The sequence below is a fragment of the Geospiza fortis genome, unplaced genomic scaffold (genome assembly GCF_000277835.1).
Source record: "Geospiza fortis unplaced genomic scaffold, GeoFor_1.0 scaffold171, whole genome shotgun sequence".
NCBI classification, from domain to species: domain Eukaryota; kingdom Metazoa; phylum Chordata; class Aves; order Passeriformes; family Thraupidae; genus Geospiza; species Geospiza fortis.
In genome coordinates, this window is record NW_005054313.1 from 8997559 (window position 1) to 9023311 (window position 25753).

Consider the following 25753-nt stretch of genomic DNA (forward strand, 5'->3'; position numbering starts at 1 on the left):
GCAGCGAATCCGTGGGTGTCGGCGCTGGAGCCGGGCCCCGCCGAGAACCACGCGCTGGTGCGCGCGCTGGCCCGCGAGCTCGAGGTGAGGGGCGCGAGGGGCGGCTGAGGGGCGCGAACTCGGCGCCTTCGTTTAAACGCTGAACGCGCTTCTTCCAACCGCTCGGCAAAAGGGACGTGCTCGAAGGCGTAGGTGGTTTTGACAGTTCAAGTGTTGCGTGTTAATACATCGATCAAAACGCCGAGGATTTGCGGTTCAGGGCACATCTGTTCATCGCGGCAATCTTGTTAAGAGGTTAATCCTCTTAGGCTGGGAGACACTAAGTAAACACTGCAGTTCTTCTCTGCCTGGCAGGATTTCTTTCCAGTATTAACCCGGTGCTGGGCCTTCACTACACAAAGATTCATGTCAGGGTCTTTCGCAGTAGACAGGCCTCAGCAGATCAGTGTTAAACCAACTGGGACAAGAAGCGCCTCTATACTGTTTCCCAGCATCAGCACCTGTGAACAATAGATGCCAACAACCATGTATGCAAGGAGTTTAGATAGTGCTAAAAGAAGGAGTAGGGTCATGGGCCAGTCTGCTGAGCTGTTCGTGCTTCTGTGAGGTTTGGGTCAGCTTCCTGCCTGTGGGCAGAAGTTCCTCTGGGCACTTCTGAGGCTAATGAGAGGTTGGTTATCTGCTGGCTGACAGGAGCCTGGTGAGGGGACAGGGGACCGGCGTGGGCTGGCGGTGGAGCAGGAGCAGTTTCTCCTCGATTTCTGCCCCCACTTTCCCTCCACTCTGTCCTGTCTTACGTACTCCTCCACCTGTGTCTTTGCAGAAGGTGCACGTGCTGCCTCAGACCGTGCTCTACATCGCTGATGCAGAGACCTTCAGCGGGCACGAGGAGTGTCACGAGCAAAAGAAAGGTAAAGCCTGGACCTCATTCACTTCCCTTTAAAGATACACTGGGGTGTAAGCAGAGCATAGTCAGCTGAAGGGGAATTCTCTGTGGTTTGGTTTCAATGGACAGGAAATGTTTTGCAGAAACCATGACTGTGTAGTATTGCATTTGTGGTAGGGAGCAGCTCACAGATCTTTGTTAATGTGCACAGATGGGTTCCTTTCCCTTCTGTGGAGGACGCTGAGTGTGTTTGCCTGCCGGCAGCCCTGTGCTCTCAGGGAGCAGCACAGACCAGCGTGCTGTTACCAGGGCGGCCACTGATGGGCAGCATTGGTTAAACAGGACGGGGCTGTCTGTGGGATTTGCTCAGAACTCACTCTTACCGCTCTCTGATGGTTTTTTTGCTTTCTTATTTTAACAGCCAGAAAAAGAAACAGTAAAGAAACTGCTCTCGCACTTGAAAAGTTGTTGCCAAAGCGATGTCAGGTTCTTGGACTGGTCACCCCAGGGATTGTAGGTAGGAGCAAAAAGTGTGGATTTTGAGAGCTCAGCTTGAAGGTGTCAACTCCCTTGTTCACCACTGGCTTCAATTTTAAGGTGTTCAGTGCTGCTGCTAAGTGTCGTGGAGCTTACTTCATATATTGCAGTTACAGTTAAAAGGGTTGATTTAATTGGGCAGGCAGCTTTCCCTGGCACCTTAATGTACTTATTGAATGTTGCTTGGATTTATGGATACATTTCAGTCATATTGTGACTAACTGTAGAGGGCATCCTGGTATATGCCTGTTTGTAATGGTCTAGCAGGAGGCATATGCAGTAACTGGAAAATAATATATAATATGCAGTAACTGGAAAATTCACAGCCTCCTGTGGCAGGCTTTTTCTCATGCTTCACTTTTATCATTAGAAACTTGTTTTTTATAGTTTCTCACCTTAAATTCACTTTCCACATTATCAGTAAGGTATTTGGTGTGGTCATTACCGTATTTTAATAGTACACTCCCAATTTTTGTGTCAGTTTTGTTTTATACTGTCATCACATGCTTATAAGACACCTTAAAAACTTGAGTATGTTTGTGTGCCTGCAGAAGTTGTCAGGAAGGCTTGTATTGCACTGTTCTTGTTTTCCTAATGTTTTATATTTGATGTGCCTGGGGAGATATGTGTAAATATATCCATGTCTCCATGTCAAAACCGACTTCAGTGGGATCGATAGCCAGCAGGACCTACACGTTTCATCTTTCCAAAACATTAACAAAAAAGTCGCAGTTTTCAGTTAGATAAGTTGTTATGGAAATAGATTGTCGTGTTTAATATCACCTGAGCTGTTCAACCTCTTTCTGCCTGTGTCGTGTAAATGAATGTATTAGAATCTCTGAACACAAGATGCTTGGTTTTGTCTCTGTAGTTACCCCAATGGGTTCAAGCAGCAATCAACCTCAAGAAATTGAAGAGGGCGAAGCTGGGTTTGCTCTGTTGTTTCCCAAAATTGATGGGGTGAAAATTCATACCTTCCATTTTTCTAAAGATGTGAAGAACAGGGTCTTTGATGAAAGCAAATTTGCAGAAGCAGGTATGTCATTTTTCTCTCCTTTATGTGGGCTTCTGTGAGATGCTGCTCTCTGAGGTGCCAGTGGAGTTCTGAGTAGAACCAGCAGCTTCTGCACTGGCTCCAAGAGCTTCTGTGGGGCCCCAGCTGGTGACTGTGCATCTCTGCTCCTCCCAGTCCCTGGAGCAGTAAGGAGAAGTTATCAGTTTCCAGTTCCTTCAGTTACATTTGAAGTGGAGCTGTTCAGAGGGAGTGTGATGTAATATTTGAGGAGGAACTAGGATGGTTGGACTTCAGAGTTCAGGATTTAAAAATAAGGGGATCAGTGTTGGCTTTTGTTTGTAGGTCTGAAGAATAACCCAGATCTCCGTGTTGTTCTTCTGTTTGGCTACAACTCCTGGAAGACTGGAGCTACTCGATTTCTTCATCAAATAGTCAATCCATTAAATGAGAAAAGTATCATCCTGGCTGGAGGACAAGTGGAGAGCTTTACATCACTCACCTCTGAGAAGTAGGTATTTTTTTCAAGGTAAATGATGAAAAAGATTTAACATGAGAGAAACATTGCAGATCCATAGCGTTCTTACCCCTTTACCAGTAGTAAAATAACAATTTCTTAAAGGGAAAAATGCCACAACTGCTACACTGTGATGTAGCCAGAAAAGCTGGAAGCTTGGTATGGCTGTGTTACAATTTAGATTCTGGAAACCCAGCTAGGAGAAACCCAATGAAAAGGCGATTTCTAGCTTCAGATACCTTTGTGTGTTCATTGCAGTCAGCATTTCATCTCTGGAGTGCAGGTAAATGAGTGCCTGCTGTGACAGAGCCTGGGATGTGAACATGTGTGTGTATCTGCCTCAGTTTGGCTCACAGCACGGAGCAGGAGCTGCACACACAGCAAGGCTGTGCCCCAGGAGCTCACCTGAGCTGCCCTGGCTGCTGAAGGACGTGGCATTCCGTCCTGTGGAGCACGGTGCAACCATGCCCATAGCTCCTCTCGTCCCACTGCGGGTCTGGAGTCCATACTAATAGCAACGTTTTCCTTGCATCTGATTTGCCAGCTGCACCATTGCCCCAGATAAGAGAGCTGACCTTAAGTAAAGTCACTGCAGATAAAGGTTAAGTATGTAACTACTTGACCCCGTGTGTCCTGGCCAACCAATTTAAAGCAACATGAATCCAAAACCTTTACTGACTGCTGTCCTGCTTTACTGTATAAATCCTCAGTGCCTTTGCTTGTCCTAAGTTTAACTGATGTTTTAGTTGAATTGCAGAGCTGTGACATACACAAACTACTGAGATTGGCATGAATGAAACAAGTTTCTGGTTAATACCTAGTAATGGATATGGAAGTTTTTCTTTGTGAAAGGTTGCTACACAAAAACATTGAATATGAAGTCTTTGGTTTGCTTTTTAACTTTGGTTGGTATCAGAATCACTGCAATGTCGGCTGCTTTGAACCTAGGTCTGCTGCAGCAGCAGTTCAGTCTGGTGAGAATGCTCTAACTCGGTGCCGTTGCCTTGCAGTAACCACGCCCAGCCGGGTGACGCCTGCGGTGTGGTTGGGTTGGCTTTCAGCGGCCCCCAGATCCAGAGTGCCACTGTCCTGCTGGACCAGGATGTGGCTGATGAGAGGACGGCAGAAGCAGCCATGCAGCGCCTCAAAGCAGCCAACATCCCCGAGCACAACACCATTGGCTTCATGTTTGCCTGCGTTGGCAGAGGATATCGGCATTACAAAACCAAAAGGAATATGGAAGCAGATGCATTTAGGAAGTTTTTTCCAAATGTACCCCTCTTTGGCTTTTTCGGACACGGAGAAATAGGGTGTGATCGAATAGTTACTGGGAATTTCGTGTTAAGAGAATGTAATGACATAAAGGATGACCTGCTTCATGGTTATACTACTGTAATGACTCTTATTCACCTTGGTTCAACTAAAGCAAACCAAGCATAAGTAAGGTTTAATGCTTCAGTGAGCTGTTTGTTTCATTCCAGAGAGCTGAGAAGTCTGGAAGAATGGACATCTTGCAGTCAAAGCCCCTTCCAAAACATAAACATCATTTTGGTAATGTTACTGAGTCTTGTAGTTGCTATAGAGTTTACTGTAATATCTGGGAGAAAGCCTTGCATTTTTTGTAATCCCCTGTACACATCAGAATTGCAGGAAATTATATTTGATGGAATTCTGCATTTGAAGAAAGCCTCTTTCTTCCAAAATGAAAATGGTTTCTACAAATTGTAGAATACGCTGAATTGGAAGGGACCCATCAGGATTGTTGAGTCCAACTCTTGGCCCTGAACAGGACACCCCAAGAATCCCACCAAGTGCCTGAGAGTGTTGTCCAAACTCTTCTTGAGCTCAGGCAGGGCTTGGTGCTCTGACCGCTTTCCTGGGGAGCCTGTTCCAGTGTCCAGCCACTCTGGGTGAAAAACATTTTCCTGATATCCAACCTAAACGTCTCTGACTCAGCTTCATGCCACTTGCTTGAGTTCTGGCACTGGTCATGAGAGTGAAGAGATATTGATGACCACAATGAGGTCTCCCCTCAGTCTCCTCTCCTCCAGGCTGAGCAAACCAAGTGTCATCAGCCACTCCTCATAAGGCTTCCCCTTCATGGCATTCCTCTGGACCCCCTCTAAACTTGATGTCTTTTTTATACAGAGGTGCCCAAAACTGCCCCCAGCACTGGAGACTGCCCCAGAGCAGGACAGTCCCTCCCTGGCCAGGCTGGTGGTGCTGGGCCTGAAGCCCCAGGACATGATTGGCCCTCCTGGGTGCCAGGGCACGGCTGGCTCAGAGCCAGCTTGGCATTGACCCCAGCTCCCTTCCCACAGCTGCTCTCCACCCTCCTGCTCCCCATTCCATACACACAACCAGGGCTGCCCTGTCCCAGGGGCAGAATCCAGCACTTGCCACTGTTACATTTCATATGGTTGGTGATTGCCCATCTCTCTTTGTCAATGTCTCTGCAGGGCCTCTGTCCTTGAGAGAGTTGACAGCTCCTCCCAATTTATTGTCAGTGGCAAACCCCAACCCAAATGTAGAAAGAAACTACTTTGAAGTGCTCTATTTATGCATATAAAGCACTCTAGAAAAACTACTGATGCATTAAATCTACCACTTCCTAGATTTTATTTCTAGAGAGATGAAGAACTTTCCCAGAGCCCTATTTACAAAACTGAAGTTTTACTAGGTAAAATCAATGAAAATCTTTAGAGAAAAGTAACAAAGTACGTGTTAAATAAAGATAGAAGTATGTGAAAGTACCTTGCCTTCTATTCTTAGAGAAAAATCTCTTATTTAAAGATGTTGTCCAGCTAAAAGTTCAGCTGGGCTTACCACCTTGAACTGAATTTCAGTTGCTCAACTGTGTGGCTCAGAATATAGTGGTTGCCTCTTCTCCTGTAGTGTGATTACAATCTCTTATATCCAGAGTGTTTAGAAATAAGTCTACTTATCTTTGAGTTTCTGTAGGAAGTTTTTTGCTCTTAAATTTGGAATTGTGGGACACACAAGATCTGGCTATATTGTATTTATATAGAGACTTTAAGTAAGACTTGCGCTTCTGTGTGTTTTTCCCATGCTTTTACATCAGTCACCTGTTTTGACTGCTGCAGCTGGCATGCAGTACCAAGTAAGTAAATTCAGCATAGTCTCAATATAGCTGATAATATATTTGCTGCTTTTTAAATTCTTCCCTCCCTTTTATTGTCACGTAGTAATAGAATGACAAGAAAATAAGTTTGATTTTGCACTATATCACCAGATTCCTAAATGCTAAATCAAGCAGCTGGCCCATTTTCAGTGTAGTAAAAAGAAAATACCTGTATGTTGTACAACAAAGTAACAAGTTTTGCTTTACATGTACCAAGGAAGACTTCAGTTACCAGATTTGTTCCCATGTCTAGTTAAAACCTTTCCTGAACTTGGCCTAGCAAGCTTTAGTAGGGGTATATCTGTCCTGAGCATTAACTGTTGGTGTCAGTCGGGCACAGACAGCACTTCCCCATGGCTGTACTGATGATGGGGTTTTTTAAATTAAAAGATATTATGAGCTGTGAACTCCCAGTGGCCATCTGTGGATGGAAGATTAGTAAGTGTGGGTGTGACCTGGACAACATTTAGTTATTTCATTTAGAGGGAAACATATCTGGAAGTAGAGTATGGTTCAGTTTTCAGAGAAGCCCCTTGCTGGGAGGTGACTGTTATTTTAGCATAACCAGAATGTCACATTTGGCCCTTTGTGTGTGCATAACCTTCATGTTTAACAGGACAGAAAGGAAATGTTTCATTTCTGTAATGCAGATAGGATTCCTGGTGCTGCCAGCCATGCTGAGCTAGCCTAGGAGGGTTAAGTGGTTGCTGTGTTAGAGCACTTGTAGGGTGATCAACCATGTGTCCTCAATAAAGACTCTGCCAGAAGGGCAGAGAAGTTGATGCTGAGCTCAGACAATGGCACAGCTAAACCAGAACCACCAGAGTGGTCTGCAGGGGACACTCAGCAGGTCCTGTAGCTGAGGAAGCTTCAGAGATTAACATAGTGCAGAAAAGGGGGTGGAGGGTGGGGGGGTCTGCATCAGAATCCAGGAATCCTCCTCTCCAGCATCAAGAAGTGTGGAGATGAATCCCCTGGAACCACTAGAGTGTCTGTCCCAGGCCACATCATGCCTTCCATGTGACAGGATATGGTGTAAGTGATAAAATTGCAACATCTGTGATTAAAGTGTTTTGCTATCCACATTCATTTTGCCTCCATGCTGTTATTTGCTCAACAACCCCTGAGAGAACCCCAAATATATTTACTTATAAGATGCATGTACCAAAAGGCAGGGATAATTGATAGAAAGTTTTGCAGTGCCAAAATGTATACTTCTGTCACTCAAAAGAAGCAAGCATGAGGTTTTAAAGTGGGTAAAGTTACTTAAATGAGTATTCAGCTATTGAGAAAAATGTAAATAGCAGGACTACTCAAAAGATTTTCTCTACATCTATGTTTTTGTACATCTTCAGATTGTTTCTTTCAGAAATAAGAAATCTCTGTTCTGAATTTTCTGTCCTTTCAATTAATGAATTTTCTCAGCTAATCTTCCCTTCAATAAAACCTTATAAATCCCATATAATGACCTGCTTGGTAATGTGCCATTATGGGAACATATCTGATTTTTTGCTGGTTTCTGCCTCCAGTGCTAGAAATAAGTTGAAAAAAAAACCTGTTCAGTTCACATTTTCTATGCCTCTGACTAACCAGACATTCTCTTTGTGTTGTGAAGGCAAAAAAAAAGACATGGACCATGGCAGATGGCCTCTTCTTGTCTGAGTAAGAGAATCCTGTAAGGGACCAAAATGTGGTTTATAATATACTAGTGTGATCAACAGATGTTTATGTGAATAAAAGTAATAAATCTTTGGAGAGGGCAGCATTTTTTTTCAGCCAAGATACCTGTCTCAATAATATTTTGTGTCAAAAATTGACCTGACGAGCAAAATTCCTGATTTCTGCTATGTGAAATGTCAACTGGAATATTCAAGGTAAAGTTTGAATTTCCCTCAGTAGTGAGATTTTCAGAAAAAGACAGACTAAATTAAAAACCATCAAGGAAGATGTCTTACTTAGGAATGTACATCAAACTCTGCCTAAAAATTTTTTTAACCATTATCAATCTGTTTTCTTAGTATTTCTCTTTAATTCTAATTAAAATAGTGTGCCAGGAACCTGGGCAATAAACTACCAATGGTACCTCGTGCTGATGTTCTGTTACAATTAAAAAAAAAAAAAAAAGAAAAGTAAGTATTAGCTGGGAGAAAGGTGGGGGTTTTCCCCCTACATCTGGTAAGGGTATCTGAAACAAGCCAAATTCTGGACATGTATCACAAATATCAATTTTGAAACTATTGAATCAAGACAGGCTTCAGCTCCTCTGGGGAAATCCTGTGAAAAATGAAAAACCCCTATCAAAAATTCATAATATCACCTGACATCTAAATCCTGTGATATCTCATATTCTCTGTGCAGTGAAAAAAAAATATTGTATTTTATTTATTTCCCATGTAGTAAAACCCAAGATTATCTCATGCATCTAGCTGAGCATTATTGAAAAGCATAAAAAATCTCACAGAATTCAAACATAAATTATAGTGATTTCTGTAGAATGGACAGTTTTAAAAGTACATAGAAACTCCATTAAGTGCAACTGTTTAAGTCTTAGATGTCTTCTCCAATATGTCAGCCTCCTGTTTCAGTCAACTTTCTTCTCTCATCTTGCTTACCATGTCACCCTCTACAATTTAGATTCTTAGGGTTGCTCTTCATGTTGTTTCTCCACCATTCTTCCACTCTAATGCTTTAGGCAGTTGTTATTTCTGAAAAATAAAACGTGTCACTTTTAATAACAAAAACTTCCTCCTCCACTTGCCTTGTGGAGTCCAGTCATTTAATTTTAAACTGTACTCACTGTTGCAGCCATTGCTGCTTGTAGTTTCAACTAGGTTGGCACCACACTCTGAAGAACTTATCCTTGGAATGGAAACTTTCCTGACCATGAAAAACAAAAGGGAAACCACAGAGAGAGAGAAAAAAATACACACAGAGTGAAAAATCTTATCAGGGAAGAGACAAATTACTAGAATGATTTTTCCATTGGAAAAAGTGTCATGGATCTTCTCCAATTACTTTCTAACTAACAATCATTGCTTTTGAGAAGCATGTGTTTGAGGGAGAAGAACAGAGATCAGAGGGCAGTACAGCATTTGGAACTACATGGCTTCTCTCCTGAAGGTAATGTTCCTGTTTGTCTGATTTCTTAGGTCTTTATTTAAAAAATTGGTAAATAGCACAGAATTATTTATCAATTCTCTTAGTGTTTGAAAATGATGTGAAATTTTCCACACTTTGTTGAAGAGAAACAAATCTTGTAAATGGAGCTGATCATTTGCTGTCTAGTTCCCTTTCTTTTAATAGTAATCAGACATCTGCTCTCTTGAGAAGAGTCATGAGCTACTCTCTGTTGTGTCCAGCTTGTGTCCTGTGGTGATGTAACTCCTCCACAAAGTCTGTTGTCTTGGACAGCTTAAATGGCTTTATTCCTAGACCCTGTTGTTTTGGCTGGCTGAGTTCTCGTTCATCAATATTACACTTACTTTACAGGTCATTTGGCATTTTAGCATGCACTTACAGTGAAATATAGAAATTAATTGCGCATTTATTTTGGTTTTTCCTAGTGTTTGCTCTGTTCCTCTGAGCTATACGTGTGGCATTTGGGCTTATCTATTGCTTTTAAAGAAAAGCTGGCTTATGTGGCACCACTTCTCATCACCTTTCTTATTCTTCTTCCAGTAACCCTGGCAAAATATGTTTCTGGAGGAAGAAGACCAGATGGACCTGGTGTGATAGGTGAATTGCTGGAAGCAGAATATGCCATTTGTTCCTCAGCAGCAACGTAATAATAGCAGGGGGTTTTGTACACTTCCCTGTTTTGCCCATGTCAGAAGGACAGGCTTTATCAGCACTGCTTGTTGGAGAGGGTGGGGGGTTGTTTCAAGTTGGAGAGCAGCTAGATCTGTGTTTGCCCTGCCTCCATGTGCTCTGCAGACTGGAAAAAATAAATCATCAGCTGATAAAAATGTGATGACTCAGTTAAATGCAAAAGGAGAATTATTTTCCACTGTTCACCCAGAGCTTTCATGTGCAGCCCTACTCTTTTATGGATTACTTTCACTGTAAGTTATGATTTAGTTTTATAAGCAGAGCAATGCAACCTCCACCCTTGTATGTTGAATGGATTTGTTTCTAGGGAACATGAAATGCACTTGCACATGGCTTGGTCCTCAAATCTGCCCCAAATAGCCTGAGAGAAAGAAAACTTGGAAAGGAGGGAGGTACAATGATACAGACAAGAAAACAGAGAAAACAAGAGTACTGAGTTCTGTATTCCAAATGATTTAATGTATAATTTTAGGAATTCAGTTTCCTTGTCCTGAACTTCAATTAGTATCTCTTCTTCTGCACCCCTCCAGATTACTGTTTATACTAAAACCCCACTAGAAGCCTCTGCTGAAAGAGCCATGGAAATGCTCACTAACACAGTATCAGGAAAAAGGCTTTCTGCTCTTTGATTGTGGATCAAATGTCTTTGTTCATAAAGTGGAGCAGTGGAAACTTTAGCATAGTATGTCTGTTAACATTTTAAACTTAACATATCCTGTCAGGAGGCCAAGTCAAAGATGATGCAAACTCACAGCTAACCCTTGTAAGCCCTAGCTCCACCCTCTCCTAAGATATAGGTGATAGATGAAGTTTGAGAAAAAAGTGGGGATTAATGGCAGCTCTTAGCAATAATGCTCATTCACTCATGTCAGGAGGCCAAGTCAAAGATGATGCAAACTCACAGCTAACCCTTGTAAGCCCTAGCTCCACCCTCTCCTAAGATATAGGTGATAGATGAAGTTTGAGAAAAAAGTGGGGATTAATGGCAGCTCTTAGCAATAATGCTCATTCACTCAGCTGAAAAGAGGGGAGTAGATTAAAGTATCCACTTGAGACTCCTCATGTGTTCGTTGCTTCAGCCAAGAGATAAGGACTTGGAGATGTAAAGTGTTTAATTCATAGATGAGTTCTCTCGCAGATGACCATCCTACATCAGCCTCTGAAGTGTAAAGGTAAGACAATTTTAGCCAGTTAGGTTCTTTTATCTGTACTAAAAGAAGTTTATAATGGTTTTATGAGATTTCCCAAATTAGTCTGGTGTGTAAGATGGGGTTCAAGGACAACTATGTTATAACTGACTTGTTGCCCTTTTTATTTTGCTAATAAAGAGGCACTACTACTTGTTCTGCCAGTCAGGTAAAGTGTGAGTAAAGAGAAGTTGATGTTCTAACTATCTAATAACAGAATTTTCACAGACCTGTCATTGCTATCACTCTAAGCTTCTTTACTTGGACCATAAAACTCAATAGATTGTCTCCAGCTTTCCCCTAATTTTACTGTATGTGAAAGAAAAGGGATCTTTTAACAGATTACTCTCTGAAGACTTTTTTACTTCTAAAGAAATACTGTCTGTATCTCTATGAGACTTGAATGAATTTTTCTTAATTTAGTTTAAGCTGTATTTTGTTCTAATAAGTTTATAGTAATTTGAAAATGTTTTTTAGCAAACAACTGCTGTGGCATTCCATGGCTAAGCAAAATTCATTTAATTAAAATTGCTAATGTGGGGGCTATCCTTTACAACAAGGGATTTTTTTATACCAACTGTTTTATCAAATGCTCTCTATCTCTTCTAAATGCATTCAGCTGTGGGAGAAGCTGGCATTCAGTGGGTTTCCATGACAGCAGCTGAGGTAAAACTAGACCAGCTATTCCAAAGGTCGCTCATTGAAAGGCACAGATCAGAAAAGTTGATTTGGCAATGTGACCATGGGAGCACAAAGAACAGAATTGCAAGAACCTTTGGTTATCATAACCTAGGAGAAATGCAGTATAGGAGGAAAGAAAAGATTCTGCAAGTCTATGATGGTAAAGAATTACAGGGGCTATTAGTTGCCTTATGGAGAGACACAGAGATGCATAAACACATATTATTGGTATATGGCAAAATGAGTTCTTACAAAAAATGCTGAACTCTAAAAATAAAGAGGGGACACAGGTGCATTGCACAGGTGCAAAATAGAGAGGGCATTACAAATGAAGATGGTAAGTTTGTTTGGGTTTGGGGTAAGTGCAGTGATATATGGACAGCATCAAATAGTTGCCTCAATCCCAGTAAATCTTTGTGCTTTCATTCCAAGTCCTAATATGCCTAAAATGCTACTAAAACCAACCCTGCAGCACTTGCTGTCTGGCACTGATGTTTGCCTTCTACTCAAACCTGGATCATCCTGGACAAATTAGTAAGCTCTCTGAGTTGTCCTAAATGCTAGTAAACATCTGCCTGGAAGTATTCTTCAATTTCATTCTTTCCTTGGTTTTCCTTTTTAGACTGGGAGTGGTAGAAGAATTAGGAGCTAGTGGCACCAGCTGCTTCAGTTACCAATTCAGTAGGAACAGTTTCTGATCCCTAAGCACTTTGTTAATTTACCTCTACTTCTCCATCTTTGGACAACATAAGGTAGGCTAATGTTTTAAAATGTTAGCACTAACTCTAGATGGACTGCAAAATCTCAGAGAGGGTGTACTATGGGTGTTTTTTACAAAGCAGCTGTAAGAAAGAGCTTAGAAATGAGAAAACTTCAAGCCAAGAAGTAAATATTACAAGCAACAAGTTGAGACATCCCCATTCATTATGCTGAATAACCATACAACCTTATGGATAATTCATTACATACTTTTACATTCAAATAATTAGTACATGATTACCAGAAGAAATTTCTACTTGATTGAATAGCTTCAGCCTTATGAATCACTTTTACCTGCAAAGGAAGTAGAATGCTCCAATTACAAGAACTCCTAGAAGAAGAAGGGAAGCCAAGAAAGCTGCAAACAGGTCACCTTTTGTTTGGGATTTGATGCTGGGCAGCAAAACTTCCTCACAACGAGCTCCTGTGTAATTCTCAATACACCTGGGAAACCAAGTTGTATTTGGATTAGATGGTAGCTTGTCATCTACAATGAAAAGCACAAAAGGCTTCTGGGTAGAGAACTTGTTATGACTCAATTCAAAGGTTATCTTTGCTTCACAGCAAGTTTTCTTAAAGAATTTCCTCTCACCTTGTATTTCTGGAACACGGGAAATTAGGCATGTTGGGCATCGAGTTTACATTCTGATCCATGCTACTTTTATACATTAAGTTTAATGTACTCATCACTGACAGATTTAATTAATTAAGCCTACTTCTTTAGTGGTAACTGCGTCATCCCACTGGTTCACACACAGTAGTCATGCTTTCTTTTCCCTGTTTCAGGTAACTTTCTGGCTTCCTTTGTTGAAAATAATAGTGTCAGCTAAAGAGATCAAGGAAATGAGAATTCATTGAGGCACAGTACAGCTTAAACTGCAGAAGTAGTTTATGCAGTGTAATAATTCATGCCAGAACATGCTACATGCTTGGTGAATAACTCCCTCTTAGAGAGACCTACATAGAAGTCTTCTCTACTATGCTTATTTTATGTGTTGAGCTTCTGAAAACCTCTTCTGAAGAAAGAATTAAAACAAATATGGTATTTTACCATGGTAAAATGGTATGATATTTTAGTAAATTTAAATAAAATTAGTGGCTTAGTAATTAATATTCAGCCAAAAATAAGTAGGTTGATGTTAAACTAATCTTCATTTATTATGTATTTTGCACTTATTCTGCTACATTTTCTTAAGGAATTGATTTCATTACAGAAAATGGGAAGCACTTCTTTCAATATCTAGATTCTGTGTATATTTTTTATATATGTAAATTTGCTTCTCTCTATTTGTATTACTAAAGATCTTGCTCCTTCTTGCTATTTCTGGCACTGAAGTCATAATAATCTGTGACATAAGCAATTTCAGGCTCCAGCTGAGAAAAATGGGCTAAACTCTGCAACATACTTGAAGTTCTCAACTGCCACTGGCAGCTGCAAGGTATAATTTCAGATGAGGGGTAAGAAGGTGGAGAGGGGAGGAACTGCCAAAAAAGAAGAATGTTTAGCATATCTAACTAAGACCAAAAGATCCCTGTGAGTTTTCTGACATGATGCCTGATCCCACTACACTTTCTGTAGGTTACGGACCAGTATTTCAGTACTGCTGCCCTAAACCACTGCACAAAGACTTACTACCCTTTTATTTTAATTCTTTGTCTTTGGAAATATAATAGAAGATTTAGACACTAAAAAAAGACATCTAATTATCATCATATATTAAAGCTCTGCAACTGATCAAACAGACAGCACTTACTAAGGACAATCTGAGGCTTTTCAAAGTCATGATGTTTCACTGCTGGGAGAAGCAAGGGTAGGCAGACTGCTCTGATTGCTTGAGATAATGTTCCAGATATTTATTATAAGTGTAGTGGCTTTTCAGTGGCCTATTTCTGAAATACTGTAGAATACTTTAAGAATAGAAGTGTAGTTTGAGTGGGGCATTGTTCTCTAGCAAGTGAGAGAGAAATGCTTTGGAGAGCTGAATAGAGTAACAGGGAAAGAAAATGGAATAAGAAATTCATAGGAGTATTCTTGAATAGCAATGAAAACTGGAGAATAATGCAAGGCTAAAATGATACAGGAAGAAAAAAAATAGGTTTTGGCATCAAATTAAGGCTCATGGAAAAGTTCTAAAGTGTAAAGGGAATAAGTCAGTAGCCTAAAGAGCAGAATATAGCAGGAGGAAGACAAGACAGTCACAGCTGCAGAGAGCTGCACAGAGGATCAGGTAGAGGGTAAGAGTTACTGAACTGTTGTGATACAGGAGAGTGAGTTGGTGTGAACAGTGCATGGGAGCTGTATTCATGTTCTGCAAAGACAGGAGGAAAAGAATTGGGAATGTGTTGACAGCACAGCAAAAGGGTCACTGAGATCATAGCACTTCCTACAAAACAGAAAACAGAGCCAGATGCTTAAGGTAGTCACAAGTCTTTAAAAGGGAAAAGAGCTTGAAGGCCCAAGATGGTAAGGGGAAAACTATAGTGATACGAATCCAAGGTTATAGCAAAAAGAAAAAAGCCTATGCTAAAGAAGCACATGCCAAACTTAAGACATCCTGGATGCTGAACCTTTTAATTCTGCATGGTTGTAACAAAAACAAGTTGTAGAAATATAACTAGCTGGTTTGACAGTATCTGTTTAACTGTGAGCAATGCATTAGGGATTACAAAACTACCCATCCACTTTCTCTAAACTTGCTGGAAGTTATTCCGTGCTACCTAGAAAATGCTGTCATATAACCTCAAAATTATGTAGGTTTTCATAGAAACATGAAAATTAAGATGAGGTGTCTTTGGGTTACATTTTAATAATAAAATTATAGCTAATGTGACCAAGCTGTGCTACAGTTATGGCATTTCTGAAAATCCAGATGTTCAAATATTGGTTTGAACAAGCTTTTATAAAGTCACCTTTCCTGATGTACAAATAGGTAAAGGCCTATGTTAAAGACAGAAGCAACTGATGCTTTAAGACAACCAGGAAAAGTTTCTTCTGCAAGTCCTTTGGCAGACTTCAGTAATTAGCAGTAGAATTCTCTCAGAAGACCTGCTTATCCTGTTGCATTGGAAAGTTCCAATAATTTCAGTGGAGTTACACATGCAGTGACTGCAAGCAAGACAGAAACAGTCTCTAAGGAGCACATGGGCTGTGAACATAACCCAGAACCATGGTGTCTGTGCAGCCTCTCCTGGAGGCCCTCAGTCTTACCATACACACCTCAAAAGCCAGGGGCAGCTCTGTTTATCCTGTTTGTAATGGATGCCCAAAGCAGCACAGCAGTTAAGAGCAGCTGTTGACATGGCAGGCACTGCTGCACCTGCACCTGAATGAGTTGGGGCAAACCCCAGAGGAGCCTGGAGCAGGCTGCAGCAAGGGGGAGTTGCACTCACTGTGTTTGTGCTCCCTGGCCAGGTGTTGCTGTTGCACATCACCTGCAGGCTGTTAACCTGCAGGTGCAGGTTAACAACTATGCAGCATTCCAGAGTTGATTTTTAAAATGGAAAAAAGGTCTTTTCCCCTCTAAGAAAATTGAATTTCTAATTCAGAATTGAAAGACAGCAGACTTCAATGTTTGAGGAAAATCTGTGACTAAAACCTCCCATTTTCAGCTGGCATCCAGATTTCTGCTCTCCTAGATGGCTGCACACATGTGCACACACACCCACACCTCTTGTCAGATGACATGAGCCAGCCTTAGATGTTGTATACAAATGTCCCATAGGAGCTCCAGACAAAACACCAGCATATGGAAAGAAATCCATGGAATCTTTCAGCACAGGGTATTAATCACATCAGCATCAATGCAAGGTGGAAGAAAATACACTGCATTGGATAAGATGTCAGGAGATGACCAGCAGGTGTGCAATTACATTGATCCTTTACAATCTGATTAGTAAGTAAAACGTAAGAGCCTTGCAGTAACAGAGGCATCACTGCTGTCTCCCTTCAGATGCTGCTTGTTGGACACTGCAATGATCCTATGGCACTGGGATTTAGCAAGAAGGTGAAGTTTCTTTCTTTGCCAGACTCTAAGGTGGGCATCATAAGGAAGTATCTGACACACTGTAAAAGTGGGAAGTAGAATTTGAGTCAAATATGCAGATTCTCACCGCTTTGCATTATACTATCAGGGTGTTGACTTTACTTTTCGTTTAGTCTTCCTTTAGTCAGAAAAATTTTGGATACTTCTTGGTATAAAAACTATTTCCATGTAAATACAAAGCTCTGAGCAGAAAAAGACGAGAAATTATCTGCTTGTCAATACAATTCAGATTACATGGCTGATAACTTCAAAATCAACATAATCTTCAGTCTGTAGCAGACTCCTAAAAGTTGTCCTAATACATACAGTCTAAGAACATCTAGTAAGTATGAAAAAGAATTTAGAGCCAAAGTGAATAAGCAAAGTTAATTGGGCACCTAAGCAACTCTTTAAAAATTTTGCATTTAGAGAAGTTTCAAAACTGTTACTCTCTAGACACTGAGAGTAAAATAAAATGCTCCTACTGGAGAGAAGTTGAAAGAATGGATTATTCTTCTCTAAAAGAAAGGCTTATTCTCCCCTCCCTTAGCTATGTGTTTATATGGGAAGGTTTCCCTATCTGGCAGTTATAATAATTTGGATTGGTAATAGTTTTCAAACACATAAGACAGTGTTGCATTTTATATCTTATGTCCCATTAAAAAGAAATCCTAATTACTGACTCTTTTTAGCTATACTTTTGGTGTGTATTCTAACTTTCATTACTACCTTTCAAGCCAAAAGCAGAACTGAAAAATACTAATTGTTCAGTTTGTTTTCATAAGAACCTGAGGTACATTAAAGTGTATTTTTGAGGCAGAGAAAGAAGAAAAGCTCAGATAACTAGGAAGCCCTTCCCTGGCAACTTGTAGGGTGCATATTCTGAAGGCTGAAAGTACAGCAAGTGTGTGACTTGTGGGGATGTCTGAAAGGGGAATGAAGGGCCCATGGCAGAGAGCCAGGCAAGGAGGGAGCATACAGAAAGTGGGAGAAGGAATTTGCATGGCATTTACTGGATTACTGTAGGAAAGGTGGAGGAGAGATTCCATTAGGATGGAAGCAAAGGAAGGGAAAAAGGAAGAGATATCCCTAAAGATGCACAGGCATTTCAGGGAGGAGATTTGCAAGGCCTGCCTGTGACTCTTGCAGTACTTAGCCCTGGGCAAAGCAGGATCCCTGTCCCAAAATGAGAGCGTTCACTGATAATTTCTGTGTGTACTGCCCTCTGAAGCAGAGTTCTGTGCATGTTGTCTTATACCATCTGTATTTTGCTTGAAATACAAAAAGAATGCTCTCAGAAATCTGCCAAGCATAAGAAAAAAATGGGAGTACCAGAGCTTCCCCTCAGAAACCAAAATCTTCACTTGATTCTGCAGTGCATTAATTGGTGATGATGGGACAGCTGTGCATCAGGTGCTGAGGCAAACAGCTTTCTGCCTTGTGTTTTATGATGCACCTGAGGCAGCTGCTTTTCCATCCTTCTCTGTCCTGCTGCCTGTTTATTTAGTTCATTTGAGTGTTCCTGGCTTTGAAGCTCCTCTGGTTTATGGTGACAGGTGTGCCTTTTACCGCTGAGAACATGAACTCTTTGTTGGAAAGCAGTGAGGGAAGATGGCAGCTGAGCAACCTCATGTTTTAACACATGTCAGCTGTATTTAAAATCTGCTCCTGTTGCACATGGAGGGGGTCAGTTAATGTTCAACAGATACTAAATCTCTGCCTTGTATATATCTATTTGTGATTGATAAAAACCCCCTGAAATTCCAAAGGTAAAGAGCAGCTCTTCATTTGTAGCATGCTACAAAACACACATTTCTAAAGAATGATCCATTTTTCTTAGTCACATAGTGAAATTACTTCCACTGATGTTGCACAGGGTAATCTGGACTAACTGCTGAGCACAACACATTTGTGTGACCAAGTACCATGTCAAGGCAAATGTGTTTTAAGGTACTTTTACAGTTTGCTAATCTGTTCTTTCTCCATCTCCTCCTTTTAATTAACAATCATTCAGCCCTTGAGTCTAAAAGTGCTCTGAGTTTCCTTTCAGTAGGACATGACCATGTGAGAGCACTGGGGAGCTTTGGGTGGGATTTGGCAGAAACCTTCATCAAAGAAACTGCGCAACTGTGTGATGATGCCAGTCATGAAGTTCCAAAGCACCAAATATTTTCTGAATTCTGCTGAATAGTGATGCATTTTTTCTGTTGTTTCTATTCACATCACTGCTGATTACTAAGATATCTGTGTGTAAACAAAACCTTTCTCATCTATAATTAGCCTTCTCTGACTGATTAAGGAACATGCTTAGAATGAAGATGTGCTTAAATAGAATGCTGCTATTTAAACCCATCTAACTTCATAATCAACCACTAGATACAGAAAAAAATAGTTGAAAACTTAAATGCAATAAGATTGCCTGAGTATAACAAAAATGCTCTTAAGATGTTACTTTTCTGCTTCAGCAGATTATAAAATCCTAAAGTACCTGAACTGAAAATTACTTCATTTGGAGCTGTTAAGGTGGAAATTATCTATGCTGACTGGTTTGTGCTCCTGAAGAATGAATTTTTCTGAGTATTTGTTACTTCATATTTATAGTTATTGCATTGAATACATATTCCTTGTCACACAGTCCCGTAGTAGTTAGGAGGGTGCTTTGAAATTGTGTAGCAGCTGCTCTTCAGTTTAACCATTCATTTTTCATTTATGTACAATAATACAGGATTCCTTCTAGGAAAAAAACATATCTATTTCAAAATGTTTTACTTTTTTTGTGTAGTATTCATTTTATATTGCATAAGCTTGCAAGGTTTAGCACATACAATAAATCACCACACAGCACTTCAGAGCTTTAATCTCACTTCTGGATCTGATTCATTGTGACACTGAACAATGACAGTGATATGCTGTGTGTATTTTTCAATGAGCATTTATCACAAAATTGCCTCTTTTAGTAAATGAGTTTACATGCTTGAGTTTAAGTATTTAGATGGAACTGTCCCAAACAAAAGAATGTTTTAAATAGGCATCTGGGAAAAGATGTTGTTTCCTTCTTCAACTGTTTTATCCAGTTATCATTAGTTATAGCTCAAGACAGAAGAGGGAACAAAAGTTGCCATAGAAGAAAAAAGATAATATCCTTAAGTGTATCTAATATTTGTCTGAATGCCTATTTTTTGTTAAGCAAACCCATTAAATCAACCATAATTTATTTTGATGAAGAACTCAGAATTAGTAAATTCAGGACTGTGAAAAGTGATGGTTTTATTTAGCATCTTATGTCTTGTTAAATCAGAGAATAAAAAGATAAGGCAGTATTTATGCAGGAAATGTATCCACATGCAAAACCAGGAAGTGCTTCTTTTCCAGTTTGCTACATGGGCTTGGGCAGGAAGAATGGTTCTGTTATGGAGGGGTGTAAGAAGTATCTCTATCTGCTACCTTGATGTTTCTTTATCAAGTAATCTTTGGCTGTCACTATAAAGCTGCTGTTTGGGTATTTCAGCATGATTTGAAGAACACAGTAAGTCTTGAATTACATTCTTTTTTTCCCTCTTAAAAGATTATATTATTTTTTGTGTCTCTGCATTTTGATCAGGTCAGGCCATTTTATATTATAAAAATTTTTGCAATATAATTAACTTGTAAGAAAAACTGTACTTTGCCTTTCCCACAGTCTATATTCCATGAGGCAAAGGGTATTTTGTTCTTTCTGTATTGTAATAAGGAAATATGGCTCTAATTATAGATATAATCATGAATGCATACATAACTGAATACTGTTCCACCTGCCAAGTAAGTATACACATTTCTTTTTCTCATATCACCATGTCTCTGTAAACTAGGTAAGCAATAGGTAATTGGTATTTTCTTTTAGATAATGCTTTAGAAGGGATTCCTTAAAGAAGGAAAATGGAGAAACAGTCTTTAGACAGCTACTGTCCAATACTTAAACACACAAACTTCAGTTTCACTGACCTGCAGAATGGACTGGATACAGTAGGAATCATATAACAAATCCCTCCATTTAGACAAAAAGATCCATAACTGGTGCCACAGAGTTCTTCATGATCTTAAAAATAAGACCAAAAGAAACACTGAGAAAAACAGACTTCAAACCAAAAAACCACAAAAATAAACTACCACACAAATGAAACCAGCCTATGAGGAAAAAAGGTAGCAGGCCAGCAACACAGAGCACTGTTTTGCTGAACAGTTTCATGTAACATTATGGAGAAAAGATCACAAATTTATCACCATATCAGATGTGAAAGAGATAAATTGGATGAATAAAGCAAACTTTCTCTTGCAGTGAGAAATTCTCCATTACTTCCTTTGCCTCTCATGAGCACTCACACAGTGAGTCCAGTGGCTCACACCATGACCCAGGTGAAGTCTGGTTTCTCCTGTTCCAGTGGCACAAAGCACCTTTAGCTGAACTGGCTCCTGCAATAGAGTCAGTCAGTGCAGAGGCACCCAGTGCCAGGTAAGGGCCAGGACATTGTGAGGCTGCACTGAAGCTGAAATGGGACACTGGGACACCCTGGGCTTCCCCACCCAATTCTCAATTTCTCAATGGCCAAACCAAGGCACAGCCTGCAGCACTCCCTTATGTACAGGACTGCTGGCTACAATATCCTTTCCACAGATCTCAAAAAGGCTTCTTCCTAACTCAGTAGGCTTCTTAGATGAATTCTTAATGTGTTAAACATAACTAGGCATTCTGGTAACACCCCAAATACAGGACACTAATGTTGGCACTTGTAGCAGCACTTGTCCATTTTGTGCTTAAAAAGCACATCTAACTGTACCACTTCACTCTTCCTGAAAGCAGTCTAAATTTGGAAGTTGGACTGAATGTATTTATGACACATTTAATGCATCAGTAACTCATTTTATATATACGCATCTAATATTTTTATATATTTCTTCCATCTTATGAAACCACAGTATCTCAATCAAAACAAAAATAGACCAGTCTTCTGACATCACAGGGGTGATAGTCATGTGTTGCCTCACATTTTAGGTGTTCTTGCTGTTATTTCTCTCAGAAGTTCTGAAAACCAGAATTCTGCTGTGTCACTATTTATGTATAGAAGACATGTTCTATACATAACAGAGTTAAGAGGAATCAAGATTTTAGTTTTCTTATTTGTCCTTCAAGAAAAAGAGTTAGGGTTCCCCTTTATTCCTGCAGAAAAATAAAAAGTAAGAAGTGTGGCTGTAAGACATTCTACCCTAGAGAGACCTTCTACAACTTATCTAAAATAAGCCAGGCTTTTCTAAGAGTGGCAGAAATGCTCAGCTACTTCTACTCCTGTGCAAAAAATCATTGTGCATCCTGCTATCCCCTAGGCCAGCTCTACCAATTCTACTCTCCCTTCTTCTCCTATATTCTTCCCTTTCTATGGCAGCATATTGATGCAGAAGTGTAAGTCCTTACATTATTTTAAGATGAAGACAGTTATACCCCAGGGCCCAAGAGGAATTCAGTTTCATGTTCCTGTTACTGAGGTAGTACCAGCATCCAAATGGTAACTGGACCTTCTTGCCTGTGTGCAGATAAATTAGGAAGCTGGAGGAGGGGAGAAGAAAGGCTGAAAAGATTGTTCATGTTTGACCTTGTTGCACAGAAATGTGTGTTCTGTCCTACCTTGTTAGAAGTTAAATGGAAATTTATTTTAACTCTGAAACTTTCTGTGCTTGTCTGCTGGCAATTCATTTACTGCAAGTTCGCAATTAAAAGACTTTTAAAATTATTTTGTATGGGTAACTGTACAATTGCAATAGGAATAAAATGGGAATGGGAGAAAACAAGGAGGTTTTTAACAAGAACTACACCTTAGTTGATTTTCATTCTATTCAAACATAACAGTGGGCCTCCTGTGAGAGTTTAATTCAGTTGAAGGCTACATCCTTCCTTAAATCAAGAGAGGGCACTGAACACATCAACAGTGTATCAGAATATCTATACAATTTTAAGAATCAAGTGAGAAAAACAAAACTCCCAACTTTGACCTGCTCTCAACTCTGTTAAGTGTCTGAGGGAGTTAACTGTTGAAATTCTAGCAGACAGAAAAGGAAGATGATAGAAGGTGGGCCCTGCAGAAAAATCCTTTTGAACGGCTCACGGAAAGGTTTCAAAGGAATTCTCATGAGAATTAATGAGAATTTGTTAGCCTCCTTAAAATCCTGCCTCATTGCTTCTATTTCTTCATCTTTATGCAGAAATAGATCTGCCTCACCCTGGCACAGGGGCAGAGCACTGAAGAATGCTAAATGCCTCCAGTCATTCATGCCTTGGAACATCTGGGAGAATGAACACTGTTAGGGTGTGATCTTTGTATCAAGGACCAGCTCTGCAGCCCAACCAGGCATTTCTGCTCTGGCAAAATACCTCAGGCACTTTCTCTTAGGTCTATTAGAGAAAAGTGAGAGAGGTGGAGAGACAGAACAAAAAGTGCCTAGGAAGCCTTTGAAACCTTTTTGATTGTAATTACAGACAATTTTTCTATAGGCTATTTCTTTCTAGAAATAGACTTTTCTTCCAATACTAAGGGGAAAATGGTAACCTTAATTTCAGCAGTAATGAGAAACTTGAAGAAACGTCTATGTCCACCTTGATCAGGTACTCCTTTTTTCCATCCAGTTGTGCTTTTCATTAGTTCTATTTTGTGTTTTAATACTTTGCTACTGATTAGTAAAACTATTTGAGTAACACAATATAAGATAGATGTTAGAATTATGAAAGACAATCAAAGAAATTCAGGAAGCTTTAACACCAAGAAAAAATATTACTAACAAATTGTAATTTGCTACAACACAAAAATAGGTATTATTGTACTCCACACCTATGATATTGAAATGCAGTAGCTTGCTGCAAATTTCAAAGTTACAGCTCTGTATTTATAGACAGGAAAGTGTGAAAGCACCAGTTTACCCCTTTAAATCAACAGTCAGTGATGCAAAAGAGTATACTGGAGAATCAGAAGGGGTTCAATACAAGCCAAAACCCAATTACATTAGCATTGGTGAATGTGTTATGATTTTTCATGAGGTAAGTCAATACATTATATTAATCTAAAAATGCAAATTGTATGCTTTGAAAGTCAAATGTATACTACAGTCAGACTCCATAATGAAGATAGAGACAAGAGATGATGGGCAATTAAAAAAATACAAAAGATTTAGCTTTAAAATTAATAGAACTCTATCAATGTACGTTGTACATAACATGTAAGTATGTATTTTGATACCACCTTTGAGAGATTTAAGAGAAGTAGGACTCAAAAGCTTCTTCTTTAAAAAATTGGATTTTGGTGGAAGAAGTGAAGAGGAATAAAATGAGGTTGTTCTTTCTAATGCTAGACTGAATACTTAAAACTGACTGAGGTAATAGCAACCTCTAAACACACGTATGCTTAATCATTCTTTTTGAGGACATGCAGATGTCCTGGTTTCAGCTGGGATAGAGTTAATTTTCTTCCTGGTAGCTGGTACATCGCTGTGTCCCTAAACTGTCTTGTCTGTTTGTATTTAAACTTTTGTAACCTGACTGTCCTGACTTTAAAAAATAACCAAATGCAGGCTCAATATCATCTTAACCCCAAAGAGCCAGCCAGCCTTGATAATCCACAGGTAGACTCAGCTATCTTGCCTAGTCCAGAGGCTAAAGTATTGGACTGCTAACACAAACAAGGGAGAGAGAGGAGTGGGAAATGTTGGCAGAAGGTAAAAGGGGGCTGATGCATGCTCACTTGTAAGCAGCTTTACGCTGCACACTAACCAGCCACACATTGAAATATTAGTATTGATCAGAGCAAACATCTCCTTACAGGATTTGTACCACTGGCTGATAAACTCTGGTGAGGGATGGCATCTCTGCAGAGCAGTTGTGACAGTCCCAGTGGCAGCTATCAAAATCAATGCCATTTCAGTGATTTCCAATGATATAGATGGATGTATCCAAGTAAAGACTTGGCAGAAGTTACCTGTTCGCATATTATTCCCACAACAATTTTTGTTCTTGGTCAGAGGCAACAGCACCTAAAGACAAACATGTAAATTAAGCATATAATTTTTGAACCTGGTGTCTTTTTCCCCTGAAGAAACACCTATTGGAATGCAACTTTCAGTGTTTCTGCTAAGACATCCGTTGCACTCTGACAGTAATGCACTGTTATATGTAAGTTCCATTAATTCACAGTTAATGGCAAACATTCAAGACTGCTGTCAAGTTCAGTGAATCCCTGAAGGCAGAATAAAACTAAATTCAGACTAAAGCATGTTTAAACAATGAATACGGTTTAAAAACTGCCATGCTTATTCAGAATTGTAATATCTGATGCATTAAGGCAGTCTGATTGATTCTGGCTAGCTAATTAGATTGACACTTGCACCTTGAAAGACAGTGCACACAACTGAACCATTCCTCAGACTGCTAATTAGTCAGGTAAGATCTTGGTGGTAAAACTCTTCCATTCCACAAACAAGAACTTTCTAATTTGTCATTTCTCAGAGTCAATCTGTGTTTCACTTGAATGTCCCTCATGTCTGGATGTCAGGTGAAATTAGTAATATAAGCTGTGAATTTATCAGAACTTGTACAATGATTTTTTAAATTTTCAATAGAAACCCTCTGCCTGGACAGAAACCAATGTTCACTTGACATTGCTAAAAGAATCTTATTCTGTAGACATGCCAACTCTATAACCATCTATCCTAGCTATATTCTGTTTTCTTGTTATATAGCCAAGATTTGCTGTACCAAATAGGTTACTGAACAAGTCTAACATAATAGATCATTTTGTCATGTTTGCTTTCTTTCTTCAGAGTGTATGTAAAGTAAATACTTAAGCAATTTATCCTATATTGGAAGATTTTTTTTTAACCATTAAATGATCAAATAAACTATCAGCTTTATGATAAGTAGTTGCCTATACTGCAGCTTTAACTAACAGCTGACTTTCTGTAGAGGCCCATTTCAAAAGGCGTAATGCATTTGTACTTACTTTACAAGCAGCTGGTTCTGGTTTTCATGGGACCTCACGTGGCTTCTCTAGCTTTTTAACTGTCCTGTCCATACAAGACAATGAGAACTGGCAGCTCCCTGTGACTCTGGGCTGTAACAGCAAGGTCCCCACCCAAAGGTGTCCTCTCAAGCTGGCTCACAGCTCCAC

At 39.8% G+C, this 25753-nt stretch overlaps 2 protein-coding genes across 2 annotated transcripts in view; one reads left to right on the forward strand and one right to left on the reverse strand.

The window, feature by feature from the left end:
* Window positions 1–7559, forward strand: part of FBXO22 (F-box protein 22) — an 8358-nt gene extending 799 nt beyond the window's left edge. Inside the window, exons 2-7 of the mRNA XM_005419777.2 lie at window positions 5–84; window positions 824–911; window positions 1308–1403; window positions 2295–2459; window positions 2781–2946; window positions 3963–7559. Of these exons, the coding sequence (XP_005419834.1) occupies window positions 5–84; window positions 824–911; window positions 1308–1403; window positions 2295–2459; window positions 2781–2946; window positions 3963–4392 (1025 nt within the window). The 3' untranslated portion in view covers window positions 4393–7559. The remainder of the gene's footprint in view (window positions 1–4; window positions 85–823; window positions 912–1307; window positions 1404–2294; window positions 2460–2780; window positions 2947–3962) is intronic.
* Window positions 7560–8778: 1219 nt separating this feature from the next.
* On the reverse strand, window positions 8779–24575 carry NRG4 (neuregulin 4). Its single transcript, XM_031055993.1, has 4 exons — window positions 24566–24575; window positions 20553–20646; window positions 12844–12993; window positions 8779–8971 (listed from the first exon to the last, which is right to left on the reverse strand). The coding sequence occupies exons 1-4, from the start codon at window positions 24573–24575 to the stop codon at window positions 8794–8796; spliced, it is 432 nt and encodes a 143-aa protein (XP_030911853.1). The 3' UTR covers window positions 8779–8793.
* Between the last annotated feature and the right edge of the window lie 1178 nt (window positions 24576–25753).